This window comes from Diaphorina citri, unplaced genomic scaffold (assembly GCF_000475195.1).
Source record: "Diaphorina citri unplaced genomic scaffold, Diaci psyllid genome assembly version 1.1 scaffold2080, whole genome shotgun sequence".
Classification (NCBI taxonomy): domain Eukaryota; kingdom Metazoa; phylum Arthropoda; class Insecta; order Hemiptera; family Psyllidae; genus Diaphorina; species Diaphorina citri.
The window spans coordinates 1-15,975 of NW_007379505.1; the positions used below are offsets into that span (position 1 = coordinate 1).

The 15,975-nt window shown below is 38.9% G+C and overlaps 2 protein-coding genes across 2 annotated transcripts; both read left to right on the top strand.

The window, feature by feature from the left end:
• Positions 1-4,307: 4,307 nt before the first annotated feature.
• On the top strand, positions 4,308-5,069 carry LOC108253544 (protein argonaute 11-like). Its single transcript, XM_026830000.1, has 2 exons — positions 4,308-4,401; positions 4,801-5,069. Exons 1-2 carry the CDS (start codon positions 4,398-4,400, stop codon positions 5,052-5,054), a joined length of 258 nt encoding a protein of 85 aa, XP_026685801.1. The 5' UTR covers positions 4,308-4,397; the 3' UTR covers positions 5,055-5,069.
• Positions 5,070-7,065: 1,996 nt separating this feature from the next.
• On the top strand, positions 7,066-15,441 carry LOC103518118 (protein argonaute-3-like). The gene is made up of 8 exons (XM_026829996.1): positions 7,066-7,184; positions 7,554-7,767; positions 8,412-8,542; positions 9,058-9,148; positions 12,232-12,357; positions 13,420-13,495; positions 13,895-14,127; positions 14,332-15,441. The coding sequence occupies exons 1-8, from the start codon at positions 7,156-7,158 to the stop codon at positions 14,608-14,610; spliced, it is 1,179 nt and encodes a 392-aa protein (XP_026685797.1). The 5' UTR covers positions 7,066-7,155; the 3' UTR covers positions 14,611-15,441.
• The last annotated feature ends 534 nt before the right edge of the window (positions 15,442-15,975 follow it).

Below are 15,975 nucleotides of genomic sequence, written 5' to 3' on the forward strand. Positions count from 1 at the left end.
CTATTATTATTATATAGGTAGGTACCTACATAGGTAGGTAGATAGGTACCTACATAGGCAGGTACCTACATAGGCATACGTAGGTACCTACGTAGGTAGTGTTTACATAAAGTGGAACTTTGAGCAGGGATGTTTGGTATGTGGAGATCATATTATTGCCTAGGTACCGATCTACCACTTATTGTGACCACTGAGTCTGAGAATTCTGAGATATCAAGGCAGGTCTACTTGTCTATCTTGTCCACGAATCCTACGATTGAGCTCAGCCAAGGTACCGATCTACCACTTGTGACCACTGAGTCTGAGAATTCTGAGATATCAAGGCAGGTCTACTTGTCTATCTTGTCCACGAATCCTACGATTGAGCTCAGCCAGATTGTGTACTGCAACACAATACAGTCGAACCTGGATATAAGAGAATCCAGGGGACCACCCTTTTTTTCTCTTATATCCAGATTTCCACTATGTCCAGTTTCTTTTATATCGAAGTCCAGCATGAAGGGCCCAGAAAATTTTCTCTTGTATCCAGGATTCTCTTATATCCAGGTTCGACTGTACATTGATAAGTACGTGTTATTTATATCTGGCAATCTCCTGTCTCCTAATAACCTCGCTAGAGCTGTGTCCACATCGGCTATCTACTAGCCTAGGTTAGCTATAGCTGCGTCCACACCAACCATCTCCTCACCTAAAGGTCTGTCCAAACATAGTCGACGAGATGAATCTATCTTATCGAGGCAGTGCACGGTTTCAGTCGACATCGGCTGTCGACTACGTGTGGACACAGCTTTAAAGAAAACTCTTTGAACATCTTTGGTATGGACGTAGCCTCGACGTAGTAGGCTGGCCACACCATGTTTAATATCCTATCTCTATCACCAGTGTGGACTCAGCTTATGGTAGAACGAACAACACACTAGCCCCACACACTCCCTCTATTTACAATCCCATGACCGGTGTGGAACCACCTTAATGAAGAACAGGCTAGCCAAGTGTGGACATAGCTTGTGAAGGAACAGGCCAGCCACACCATGTTTACCATCTACACTCGAGACCTGAGCAATCCATTGAGGTTGGTAATGGATCGAATGAATAGAAAGTTTGCTTTGGTTATTATTTGTGCCATGACATAACGTCTGACTGTCCCCTCACGGTCCAAAGTTGAATGGGTAGAGGAAGGACGAATAAAGTGGTACCTGCTGCCTATGTGGAACCCGCTGCCTTTTTTTTTTTTTTTTTTTTTTTTTTTAGTCTATTAGAAAACGAAATTTTCTATAATACTATTTTCACTATTATTTGACATAATTATTTACTTCCTACCGGCCCGGAGTTAGAAGCGGTTAAAATTAAGCAAGATTCCAAACGGAAAAAGTTCGTCTCTTATGGGTGACGGAACTTCTTCCTGTTGACCGACTGGTGGGGTGCACCCTACAACAGATTCTGACCTGTAAACACGTGAGGAGAAATCACGTGAAATACAACACGTGAATCCGAGAAAAAAAACAGGTGAATCAAGAAAATGGCTGAATAATTATTTATTAATATTATTACCTCACATTACGTGATCTTGTTCCGTAGTTATGTCAAGAAAACTAGTTTAAATTGCAGAATTCTATTAGAAACGGGATTACCTAGAGCCTAGAGTCTTAGAGCCTACTCAATCTACTCATACACCTAATTATGAAAATTACGTTTAGAACGAGGGAAGTTCAAGATTTATTATGTAACTCGATAATTCTTTGTTCCTTTTTAGCCCGTCCTTCCTTTATTCTCTCTTCCGAGTCCAATGAAAATCGAGAAAAAAATGAACTTTGGCAGGCCCTTGGGGGTTCTTTAAGAAATATGTGTTGTTAGTCCGTCCTTCCTTTATTATTATAATAGTAATAAAAAGGTATAGGGGACGGACTATTGTATTCGCTTCGGTGTCTGTCATTTCTTCCCAGTTAGATGAAATTCGGAAAAATAAAGAACTTCGGAGGATCGTGAGGGCTTTTTGTTTACATATTTGGTTATGTCAAAACCAAAACCCCCAACGAATACCTACATTACGTAATGTAAATGAAGGTGAGAAAAACCTGCCGAATCGGTTCGTGTAAAGATACACAGGCGTGCTTACTGGAACTTGGCCTGGCGCACTGCCGTGCGCTCAGATTAGAAATATCTTGTTGCAACACAGAGAATGTTTAGAGGTCCCGACAATGTCAAATCAGTCTAAAAATACATGGGGTTAAAGCACCTGGGTACTATGTACATTAGACTTATGTATGTCTTATGTGCAAGATGATACATAATTATGATACCTTGATTGACCTTGTGGTCACGTGGTATAAAGACAGGTTATCCTAAAGTAAAACTAAAACGAGAAAGGGAGGAAGAAGAAGAACATAAAAAAAGAACTTGATAAAGGAGGAGGAGGAGGAGGACGAGAAGAAGAAGAAGAAGAAGAAGAAGAAGGAAGAGGAGGAGAAGAAGCAGAAGAAGCAGAAGAAGAAGAAGAAGAAGGTGGAGGAGGAGAAGCAGAAGAAGGAAGAGGAGGAGAAGAAGCAGAAGAAGGAGGAGGAGAAGAAGCAGAAGAAGAAGAAGGAGGAGGAGAAGAAGCAGAAGAAGAAGAAGGAGGAGGAGAAGAAGCAGAAGAAGGAGGAGGAGAAGAAGCAGAAGAAGGAGGAGAAGAAGCAAGAAGGAGGAGGAGAAGAAGAAGCAGAAGAAGAAGGAGGAGGAGAAGAAGAAGCAGAAGAAGAAGGAGGAGGAGAAGAAGAAGCAGAATAAACTACGGGCTGAAAAATTCCCGGAGGGACGAACCCAGCTTGTTTCTTTTGTATCTTCGTTTTCGTCTGATTTTTCATTTTTTTAATCTTCTTTTCCTTATTATTTCCTTTATTTTTTCTTCGTTTTCCTCATCTTAATTTATTGACTTGCTTTTACATTTGTGGTAATGACAGGATTGCCAATGTTCGGATTCCTGTTTGTAGATCCAATTTTAACAGGTTGTGGGCTTAAACCCCGCCCTTCAGGAAAAAAAGGAAATTTTTTTCTGCTTCTCCTTTTCTCCTTTGCATTTTTCCTCATTTCCCACACCTAGCTTTTGTGTGACATTCCGTTGATATCGTCAATCTTCAGCTTCGGTTTGGTATTTCAAACCTTCAGGAAAAACAGGATGGTAGTTTTCAATATTTTCTATAATTTTTCTTTCTATTGTATTTTTCCTCATTTTCCACAATCCATGCTTGATTTGTTTTTATTTGACAGATGATAATGAATTAATGAATGTCACTCATGCATATGCAGATAGTGAAGATAATTTAAGCAATTTGGATTTTAGGCCTTTCAGAAAAGAAATTAAGGAACGAATGCAAATAGATTATTTTCCATAAATATTAGTCTGAGCTATGGATTGGAATTACAAAAATGTTACAAAGTAAAATTGTAAATTTGATAAATGTTGCAATTGTCCAAGTAATAAAAAATAAAATCACACGCCAACACGCCATGTAAAATTGGTAACATTATATTTACAGAATACAGAGTCAACCATCAAGTTATATTTATTAGGTAGGTAGGTAAGTATTAACTCTTTGATCAAATCTATTTAGTATTGACGTATAAACATTGGGATTTTATGTCTCATTTATTTCATGTTACAAGCTTTGAAGCATTAAAAGGTGAAATTGAAAGTTGCATCAACGAGATACAGCCTGATTTCCTCGACTTTGTCATCGAAAATTTTGTCAAAAGGAAACGAATGTACCATCAAAGTCAAGGAGGTTATTTGTCTGGTTATTGTTCCATACAAAATTTCAGAATGTTTACTTCTCAAATCATCTAAGAAGTCCATTTTTTCCCATGGAGAACCATGTTTTATCAAACAATCAAATCTTGCGTTCTTGGGTCTTTAGACATCAGAAAAATGTGTACCACACTACCTAAACACACATTAAGTAGTTAACCAGTAGCATGCACAATTACTACAATGAGTCACCTGAACCTAATAGCTTGGCAAGATTGGAAATTTACAAGTCTCTTGCGAACTATATGGCAATGGGACACCCTTTATTTGGCGAGCATACTCAAAAAGCCCCGCCGAGGCTTAAATGTAGGGGCAAATATGGGTGAAGCTTCTACGAGGATGGGTGAAGCTTCTACGAATCTACGAAGCAGAGAACGACAACGGCGACCAAAATACATTTTCCTCCCAGTTTTAGGGTTTCTAAAAGTTGACTGACTCCTTTCTGCTGCTGTCCATTTAAATTATTGTCGTGATACTCAAATATTTATAGGGAGTAAAAAATACTTGGATTTTGATGATTTATTTTATTTTGTGTTTCTAGGTTAACAAGGTGAAGCCCGTTCACATTATTTTCTACCGTGATGGTGTCTCTGAAGGACAATTCCAAGCGGTTATGAGTAAGTATATGAGGCATCTCACTTTAGCACATTACCTGTGCTAATGTATTACCAGTGTAAAAAGATTATTCAAATATGGAAATTGAAGGCAAATAAGGCACTTAGTACTGCTGCGATATCCACAAAAGTAGAGAAAAGACTCTGCTTTCACACAATTAAATATACGATTTTCGGAACAAATGGAAACAGATCAATGCCGATCGGCGAATGCCGAGTGAGTGGAAACGCACCAGTAGGCAGATGGCAGTCACCATTTATGACGTTCCAATTTTTACAGGCTCCTATAAAATGAAAAGAAGTAATAAGAATAATATTGATTAAAAAAAAAAAAATCCAAAGGGAGATGTGGCCCATGCTCCAACAGGAGTGTTGCAGGACTTTCATATACAATTTTCACAGGTGCCGAGATAAGCGCGATCAAGCGCGCCTGCCAGGGAGTGGAGGCCAATTACAACCCGAAGGTGACTTTCCTAGTCGTGCAGAAACGTCACCACACGCGCTTCTTCCCCACCTCGCCCAGTGAGGGGGATGGCTCTCGGAATAACAACGTACGTCCTGGCACTATAGTGGACACGACGATCACACATCCCACCGACCTGGACTTCTACCTTGTCAGTCATCAGAGTATCCAGGTGAGAAACCGGTTTTTTTAGGTTTAATAGAGGGAACTGTAACTGCTAAGGTCTTATCGTCCCGAAATCGAAGAGAAAAGGAAAACAGGATAGGAGAAAGCCAGCCGTTCCGAGAACGAACCTCATCCCCTCAGGATAAAATCCGCGCCCTAGCGTTACCAACCAAGCCAAATAAGCTGACACGTATCATATTATTAGTACCTATCAAGGAAAAACTTGGTGGTGCATTAAAATTGAAAAAAAAAAGAAGATTTAGAACCGTATTTGATTATATTGTTTGAAAAGGACATGGGATGCGAGAGCCATCGAGAGATTTGCATAGAAAAGAGAGAAGAAGAACCAACGTGTTGATACAAATTACAAACCAATCATTCCAATCAATAGATTGTAAATGGGGGGGGGGGAGAGAGAAAGAGAGATCAAAGAAAAAAAAAACTTTTTGGTGCATTTTTTTCTTTCTTCAAAATTTTCACTCTGACCGTAGTCTCTGTCACAGAGGTCTAAACTAATGGAGGAGTTGCAATTGGGAAAATATCTTTCATAAAAGGTCGATTCCTACGTAAAAAGTTGTGAAAAATCCAAATCTGAGGTCAAAACTCCGAAAAAATAACTTTAAAAGGTCGAAAATATGAAATATTGCCCAGAATTTTGACAGTAAAATCATAGTTTCCCTGAATGCCAGTTCTTTCTTCTTAACTATTTTCGATTTCTTTCTTTCTGAAATATGTATAGGCCAGTTACTTAGAATTTTGACACAAGGTTCACTAAAGGCCAGTTCAGTTCTTTGTCCTTAGTTTATTTTTCTGAAATATTGGCCAGTCAATGCCGTGCTAGAAGTAATCTATGTAGGTGCAATTAAGTCCCGTACCGACATATTCGATAAGTTCAAGAAAGTAGACAGGTAGTCACTGTGTTGGTTTATTAGATTGCATTACATTACGTTATCAGTATGGATATCAGTAAAGACATAGTTTTACTGATATCCAGTCTTTCTTCTCAACTTCTTTCTTTCTGAAATATAGGCCAGTCACTTGGAATTTTGACGCAAGTCTTACCAATAGACTTTTTCTACCTACTTCTCACTTTATTTTCCTGAAATATAGGCCAGTTACTTAGAATTTTGACGCAAGTCTTACCAATAGACTTTTCTCTACTGACTTCTTACTTTGTTTTCCTGAAATATAGGCCAGTCACTTAGAATGTTGACACAAGTCTCAAAATACTAATAGACTTTTTTCTACTTCTCCACTTCTTACTACATTTTTCTGAAATATTGGCCAGAATTTTGTCAGTAATGTCATAGTTTTCTGAGGACAGCCCTTAGTTCTCGTCTTCTCGACCGATTTCCACTTCTGCCCTTTTTTTTCTGAAATATAGGCCAGTCACTTACAATGTTGATACAATAGGTACACTTGTAGCGGGGAGGGAGGTTTATGGGTATGGAAGAGGTTTATGAGTATGGATGAAGGAGGTATACGCAACACTTTCAGAAAGAAAAATAATAATAATAATAGATTAGTAAAACCGTAATAAAGACACTAGTATAGCCTCGTTATACAGGGTGGTCCAGAGTTACCTGACGGTTTTTAAAATGATGCTACACGTTCAATTTCAAGATGAAAGAGTGATATTTATTTTAAATGAAAGACAACAAAATGAGGTTTACTTTTTTGGGTATTTTGTTTGTGATGGTGATGAGGTGTGGCGGACTACGCTATCCGAAAAATTGCCCTCATTTTGAAAACACTCAATCCGTGTGCAAAATCGACATACTGTCTTTAGCCTTTCCTGGGCTATAGCACGAATTTCGCGATAAGAATCACCCGTTGACTCATCCAGAGTCCTTGTCTTATAAATATACACCTTGTATTTAACGTATTTCAATGAAAAAAAGTCGTATGAGCTAAGATCGGGTTAGGAGGGAGGAAAATCAAAATGGGTGCAAAACTTCCTCTGAGCATTGGTCCAAAATTCACTACTTTTAAGAAATGCCACCACAGCGAGAGCTCGATGTAGAAAGTAAAAAGGAAAATTTAATTTTCAGATTCGTGTCGAGAGAGGTCAATGGCGAGCTGACAAATTCCTCAAACCAACTGAGGTGGCTAAGTGGGCCATTGTGAACATGGTTCGAGGTCGACCCCCCAACTGGAGGTGAGTTTCACACTGTCTAAACTCGGTATTGTGTCTCCTCTCGCCCATCTGATGAGAGGCATACTACTGGGCATTCGTAGAAGCTTAACCCAACCTTTAGGGCTGTCTAGCCCCTACACCTAAGCCTCAGATTGGTCTTTTTGTGTATGAGGTTAAGCACGGGATGGGCATGCTACGACACAGACCACAGTTGTTTATTGGTTACGAAATAAAAACGGCGGTGGAACACATAAAAAAAGGTGATCCCACTCCTGGTAAACATTAGAGCGTGGGTTCAATCCCAGCCCAAGTATGGCATTTAAGGAATTTTAATTGTGTTAAGCATAAAATGATTCAAAGTCCACCGTGCTAATCACCTCCAATATGCAGGGCTATTGTGGACAACATGCCCCGCGGTGCGCAACTGGTGGGCATGACATTCTCGCGGAATCCGGAAGAGGTGTGTGAGGACTCCCGTGAGAACGATCGCAACTTGAAGCAGATCTTCCAGAGACTCAAGACGAAGGGTGTAAATCTGGTGTTTGTCATTGTGCCCAATGCCGGAGACACGTACGCCAAGGTGAAACAGGTCGCTGAACTGGAGGTAAGAATGAAACGAGTTTAATAAACTAATAACTCTTTTCGGGGCTTTTTTTTTCTCTTATAGTCGTAGACAACTATTTTTTTTTACTTGGAAAAAAAAAAAAAAAAAAAAAAACCTAGCGGAACCCCAGAATGGACCCAATTTTTAATTGCCGTTCTAATGATAAAGTTCAAAGAGTTGTGACGTCAGATTTCACGTCAAAATGCGCAGAAACGCTCGGATTGGTTTTAGTTCATTTGAGTTTGCAAACTCCGTGGTTAGTGAGCTCAAACTCCGGAGTTTCGTCCTGTCAGAAACCGGGCCTTAGCCGTGTGTAGACACCTTATTGATAGAGATCTAGAACAGGCAAGGTCTTATCGTCCCGAAAGCGAAGAGAGAAGGAAGACAGGATAGGAGAAAGCCAGCCGTTCCGAGAATGAACCCTATCTGTTCAAGATAAAATCCGCCCCGGCCGGAAATCGAACCCGCGACCGAGCGCTTACAAGGCAGATACGCTGCCCTCGGGGATTCTTTACTCCTATTCGAGTCTTATTGTTAATTCAATTTTATGGTCAATATAAATTAAATATTTTTTTATTATTATTTGTATTTATTAAAGTTAAATTAAATATTAAATGGTGTTTGTATAAATTTCTCATCTTCAGGTTGGAATCTTGACCCAATGCATAAAGGAGAAGACGGTGTTCAAAATGAATCCAGCTACCACTGGGAACATACTTCTCAAGATAAACGCTAAACTCAATGGCATCAATCACTATGTGAAGGAATTGAAGAAGTAAGTAGACTCTATAGTTCAGACTTGTCTGGCAGAGCAGACCAGCAAACCCCTAACCAGCCTCGTTAGTTGGTAGTTGAGCTGTATTTTATTATGGTACTTTTTTCTATTCCATCAAAGAGATTCCGCTTTGGCGTTCCCACTTGCTGCTAGAGGCCATTTGTGTATTTTTATTTTTTATCTGAAAGAGGGCCTCTGAGTAAAATTTTGTATTTTTTTGAAGAAAGGGGAATGTTTTAATACATGGGTTTCTTTGGTAAACACCATGGAATATGCTTTGGCAGTCAGGGTGTTGAAGTTGAAAATTCAGATCTCCTTGGCGGAACTAGTTCCCGCCTTCCCGCCCGGGGCGAACATTATACTAAACAGATGTGGTTCGTTCCTAGAACGGCGGGTTTTGTCCTATCCTGTCCTCTCTTAGATTTCGTGACGGTAATTGTATCTAGTTGCACAGTTCCCTCTAACAAACCTCCTAAAAAGAACCGAGTCTTTAATGAAGTATTTGGTTGTTGCAGGCCGAAGATTTTGGGCAAACCCACAATCATATTCGGAGCCGATGTAACTCATCCTTCTCCAGATGAGACAAGCATTCCCTCTGTAGCTGCTGTAAGTGCTGGTAGCTTAGTAAACTGTAGACCTCACTCATTTTTTTTTTTTTTTTTTTTTTTTTACCAAAGAAGAAGGAATAACAAGAAAGAAGAAGGAAGTAACTTAGGGTAGAAACACACTATTATTGGGTACAATTGTCCTACATACTGGACTCCGCACACAGGAATTTCGTCAGAAAGACCCCCATGTCAGAAAGATGAAGTTCAAAATTTTCCCGTAGCATTGTAGACCTTACCACTTACAGTTCCCTCTATCAAACCTCTTAAAATAAAACTAAAATAACTATCGAGGAATCATTATTTAATTAAGTATCTTCAAGAAGTAAAATTAAAAAATTAAAAGACAATTGAGATTCGACTATCAACAAAATATTTGGTGAGTTTTCGAGAATACTCAGATTCTCATCATCAGACCAAGATCGCGAGAGAGGTGTTCACTCTTCGAGCGCTGGAGTTGAAGTTAAAAACCTCTTTAAAAAAAAATCCTACTATCACTCCAAAATAGATAAGCACATTCTTTACCAATGCGAATTTATTTTCAGATGGCTCTCAGAGATCGTGTGGGTGGCATGAAAGTGATCTACCAGATTCCAAATCAGCCCTCAAGCAAGAAGATCTACAAGGTCAACAAAATTGTGGGCAGTGCTCTGACCGAAAGGTAGGGATTTGCGGTTTTTTTTTTATTTATTATTATTTTATTTTTAAGATGAGTGTTTCACCACCGTTTTTATTTCGTAGCAATGAAACACCTGCTACATTAGAAGCAAGTGGTCTATGTCGTAATATCGTAGCTTGCCCATCCCGTAGTATGCCTCTCTTCAGATAGGCGAGAAGAGACACGATACTTCCCATTTAGGTGCTGAAATTGTTTGCAATATAAAAATGAGGGCAATAAGGAATGCAATAATAGTGCAATATCTTTTGAATGAGCTTAATGTCGTCGAGGATCGAGGAAAGGAGTGGTTTTGATCAGGTTGAAAGAAGAGATGAGAGCTTACATAGGGAAAAGAGTTGAGAAAATAGAAGTGAGGGGGAGAAAAGGGCGAGGAAGACCGAAGAAAAGGTGGAAAGATTACATAAACAAAGACTAGAGAGAAAAATTCATCAGGATATGAGGTAGGTACACAATAGAGCTACCTGGAAAAGAAACGCCGACCCTATTTATATTTAAATAGGAAAAGAAGAAGAAGAAGGAGAATATGTCTAAATTGAAAAAAGTTGCAGAGGTACATAATTAATTATAGATGTGACTCATGCTTTAAATTTTCATTTCCACAGGTTCAAGCCTGACAAGGGAGGTCCAGAGATCACCATTGCTGATTACTTCGCTCGTAGTAAGAATTATCGTCTGCAGTATCCCAAGTACCCTTGCTTCCAAGTGGGATCTATTCAAAATAACAGTCGCATCCCTTGTGAGGTAAGAATACCTCTAAGCAGAGAACAGCTGAGGCCTTAACCTTACCTAGTGGTTACTTTCCACTTTAGAGATTGTAATTTCAAGTCCATAGTTTAGACTGCCAGGGTAAAGGGACTTTTCACTATAAAGGCCCGTTCTCATTTGTGGTGAGTTTCATGCGATTTTTTTTTTTTTTTTATGTCCTTGTAGGCAATGAAATTTAAATGAGAGTGTTCCCACTACACAGGACACAATCGGTCAGTACAAACAAGGTATATTCTATTTAGTCCATGTTTCGGGGTCGAGTGGATTGGAACACATCACATGCCTTCGGGCACACTCCATTTGTCAAGGGTCTAGGTTTTCTTTTCCCTTGGGATCAATTCAATTTGAAGAAACCTTTTACTGATGAATTTTCATTTTCCCTCAGCTTTGCACCGTGAAGAACTATTTACTGATGAATTTTCAATTTGAAGAAACTATTAACTGATGAATTTTCAATTTGAAGAAACTATTACTTAACTGATGAATTTTCAATTTAAAAAAAAAAAAATTTACTGATGAATTTTCAATTTGAAGAAACTATTTACTGATAAATTTTCAATTTGAAGAAACTATTCACTGATGAATTTTCAATTTGAAGAAACTATTCATTGATGAATTTTTAATTTGAAGAAACTATTTACTGATGAATTTTCAATTTGAAGAAACTATTCATTGATGAATTTTTAATTTGAAAAAAACTATTTACTGATGAATTTTCAATTTGAAGAAACCATTTACTGATGAATTTTCATTTTCCCTCAGCTGTGCACCGTGCTTGGAGGCCAGATTTCCAACAAGAAAATGAACGAGTCGCAAACTGCAGCCATGGTGAAAGCTGCCGCTACCGGGACAGACATTAGGCGTGCCAAAGTTATGGATGCCATGAGGAAGATCAACTTTGGCGGCTCTAGACTGCTGCAGGACTTTGGTATCGGGGTGTCCAACACTATGGAACGGGTGAATGCGCGCGTACTTGATCCGCCCTCTGTGGGATACGCGGGCAGAGATGTAAGTGTTATTTTGTTGTCATTTTGTAATTTTGTTTTGTTCATTTGTAAATAATGTTAATTTTGTTTTGTTTATTTGTAAATATTGTTTAATCCTAATAAAGAGTTGTATAATAATAATAATAATAATAATAATAATAATAAGTTGTACTTTTTACCCCGCCCAGCCGGATACTTACTACGCCCAACGTTGCTTAACTTCAGTGAGAACTCAATTGTAAAGCTCTTGGGAACTCAAAGTAAAGCCTTAATGTAACGGTGAGAGGAGAAGGGCACAGGACTGTAAGAGATGCCCGATTTTGGGACATTTTTTTTTTTTTTTTTTTTTTTTTTTGGGAACTATCTTTTCATATCCGAGCATAGCCGAACCCTGTTCATAGCCGCAGCCTTGGGCCCGAATGGGACAAAAATAATATGTCAGAACAGATAATATGTCAGTATCTTTATGTCACTTTCTGATCACGACGTGTATCGTGACTTCACAACTGAACTTTTTCATTAGAACGGCAAATTTAAATTGAATTTTCGACCTTTTAAAGATACTTTTCCCGAGTTTTATCGTCGAGATTTTTTTTCAACCCAAATACATATGTACCTATCCTCTATTGTATTTTAAAATTAAAATTATTCCAGGTGACATCGAGCTACGATCCAGCCGCATTTAAGTACAACATGATGTGGAATCTGCAAGATCCGAGACAGGAGATTATTGTCCATCTGGAAACGATTGTCCGTACTCAACTCATCTATTTCTACAAGGTAAGGTATCTTGTTAACACTTTGAGTGTCCAAGCAAAAAGGGTGTAGTTTACGACTATGTCAGTCATGAAGGGTGTCCCCATAAGAACGCAAGATTTGAAAGGGTCATAACTTTGTTATGCGTTGTTTTATATTGCCTAATCTTTGACAGATTGATTGTAAACATATCAAAATTAGTCATCATGAAGTCTAAAACTGTTCAACAACGCGTTAGCACAATAAAATCGACACATGATAGTGTCATTTTCCGTTGTCCAAATAGTGTCATTTTCCATTTTGGTAAGGAGAAATGGCCTCCATGATCATGTAATTTTACCCCCCTAGACTACTTTCTGTGAGGGTATCTAAAGTCACAGGTTTACACCAACAAACCCACAAGCTTTGAAGCATTAAAAGGTGAAATTGAAAGTTGCATCAACGAGATACAGCCTGATTTCCTCGACTTTGTCATCGAAAATTTTGTCAAAAGGAAACGAATGTACCATCAAAGTCAAGGAGGTTATTTGTCTGGTTATTGTTCCATACAAAATTTCAGAATGTTTACTTCTCAAATCATCTAAGAAGTCCATTTTTTCCCATGGAGAACCATGTTTTATCAAACAATCAAATCTTGCGTTCTTGGGTCTTTAGACATCAGAAAAATGTGTACCACACTACCTAAACACACATTAAGTAGTTAACCAGTAGCATGCACAATTACTACAATGAGTCACCTGAACCTAATAGCTTGGCAAGATTGGAAATTTACAAGTCTCTTGCGAACTATATGGCAATGGGACACCCTTTATTTGGCGAGCATACTCAAAAAGCCCCGCCGAGGCTTAAATGTAGGGGCAAATATGGGTGAAGCTTCTACGAGGATGGGTGAAGCTTCTACGAATCTACGAAGCAGAGAACGACAACGGCGACCAAAATACATTTTCCTCCCAGTTTTAGGGTTTCTAAAAGTTGACTGACTCCTTTCTGCTGCTGTCCATTTAAATTATTGTCGTGATACTCAAATATTTATAGGGAGTAAAAAATACTTGGATTTTGATGATTTATTTTATTTTGTGTTTCTAGGTTAACAAGGTGAAGCCCGTTCACATTATTTTCTACCGTGATGGTGTCTCTGAAGGACAATTCCAAGCGGTTATGAGTAAGTATATGAGGCATCTCACTTTAGCACATTACCTGTGCTAATGTATTACCAGTGTAAAAAGATTATTCAAATATGGAAATTGAAGGCAAATAAGGCACTTAGTACTGCTGCGATATCCACAAAAGTAGAGAAAAGACTCTGCTTTCACACAATTAAATATACGATTTTCGGAACAAATGGAAACAGATCAATGCCGATCGGCGAATGCCGAGTGAGTGGAAACGCACCAGTAGGCAGATGGCAGTCACCATTTATGACGTTCCAATTTTTACAGGCTCCTATAAAATGAAAAGAAGTAATAAGAATAATATTGATTAAAAAAAAAAAAATCCAAAGGGAGATGTGGCCCATGCTCCAACAGGAGTGTTGCAGGACTTTCATATACAATTTTCACAGGTGCCGAGATAAGCGCGATCAAGCGCGCCTGCCAGGGAGTGGAGGCCAATTACAACCCGAAGGTGACTTTCCTAGTCGTGCAGAAACGTCACCACACGCGCTTCTTCCCCACCTCGCCCAGTGAGGGGGATGGCTCTCGGAATAACAACGTACGTCCTGGCACTATAGTGGACACGACGATCACACATCCCACCGACCTGGACTTCTACCTTGTCAGTCATCAGAGTATCCAGGTGAGAAACCGGTTTACCTACGGTAGCGTATGCCGTGACGTCAAACTTCACGATTTACCGGTATTTTTGAAATCAATTTATCTCGGTATCTAGAAGTCGTAGAAGAAAAAGAAAAATTCAGTTGGTCCTCATTTTTCCTGCTCTATGACTTTGAAACATCGCCTAAGTAAGCGCAACTGATCTATTCCTCGGTTATGTTTCCAGGGCACGGCTCGGCCCACCAAGTACTACCGTCTCTGGGACGAGTACAATCTGACCGACGACGAAACCGAAGAGATGACCTACTACCTGTGCCATCTGTTCTCCCGCTGTACTCGCTCCGTGTCGTACCCCGCACCCACCTACTATGCCCATCTGGCTGCCTTCCGGGGTCGCGTCTATATCAAGAACCGCCATCTGGATATGAACAATTTGCCGCGCGAGAATCAGGTGCACCAGGCCAACGCCGAGTTCCTCACGAACAACCCGATGTATTTCGTGTAAGCTCGGGAGACATCGTGATGAGCCGTGCAACATCGCAACACTTCGTGATAGATTGAGATAATACTTCGGGAGACATCGCGCCGATTCGCGTAACATTGTAACACTTTGTGATAGATTGAGATAATACTTGGTCTAATATCATGACATTGTTCGGGAGACATCGTGACGATTAGTGTAACATCGCAACACTTTGAGATTGAGATGTACTTCGTGTGAGATTGTACAAAAGGGAAAAAAAGGTATTATACTCGTATTCCTATACCGTAATGGAAAAAAAGTATATCTCCAAATTCGTGTGATTTCACGACGATTGAAAATGAATGTTGGTTGATGTTGATGTTGGTTGGTTCATTTATCTCACACCTTCACAGATATTTAGAATATATTATTTTTTATATTATTACTTTTTATTTTAGATTTACAATCTACATAATATATATATTAGGAATTTAGGAAAATGGCCTAATGGTCCAAATTCCAGACATTTGTAAACAACAACAAACAAGCATATAGTCTTATGTACACTAGTTAAGTTTTAATATTGTTTAAGCAAGGGGATTTTTGATTCTGTTCCTATCTCCTCATTCCTTGTTGAAATAATTCCAAGAGAATTTTGCATTTTAGAATAAGATCAGGTGGTGGTATCTAGATAAATAGATCATACATTTTATACTAAAATTACCTACTTTCAAATTGGAAAAAGGGGAAAGCCTCTTTCCAGGCAACATTTCCCCATTATTTCCAGTTTGTTTAACAGTTTTTATTCATAACATTACCTATTTATTGTAAGGTTTTTTTTTTTACTCATATTCTGTTTGTGACAAAAAAAAATTGTATTACTAATCACATTACATTGTAAAAAATGGTTCTTATTAACTTACCAGCTTACCACTCTTACTAGTTATAATCTCGCTCGCATCAGTATATTGGGTTCAGAAAATTTCTCTGACCATCCAAAGGGACAATTGCTCGATGATCATGAGCACGTTACTCTCGAGCAGGAAAGTATTTTACTTGTAGAAATAAAAATCGGAGTTTAGCCTACAGTTAAGGAAAAATTGGGGCTCTCTAGGCTTCTCCTGAACTTGGTGTATACGTGTATAGTATTCCATTAAAAAAGGTGCATTTTCCTTTCGGGAAATTGACCATTCAGTTTCTATTGAAGCAGTGGTAATTTTCCCGAAGGGGAAATAACTACAATACTAATTAAAGTGAGATTTCCATATTTTATACTATTCGCGACCGAATTGTGTGACGCATTTTGAGAAACCATGATAGAATCGCACGACCGGGGTGACAGTTTGAGAAGCACTGAAATCGGAAAAGAAGTTGTTGTAAACACGCGCTAACTTCTAACTCATACAG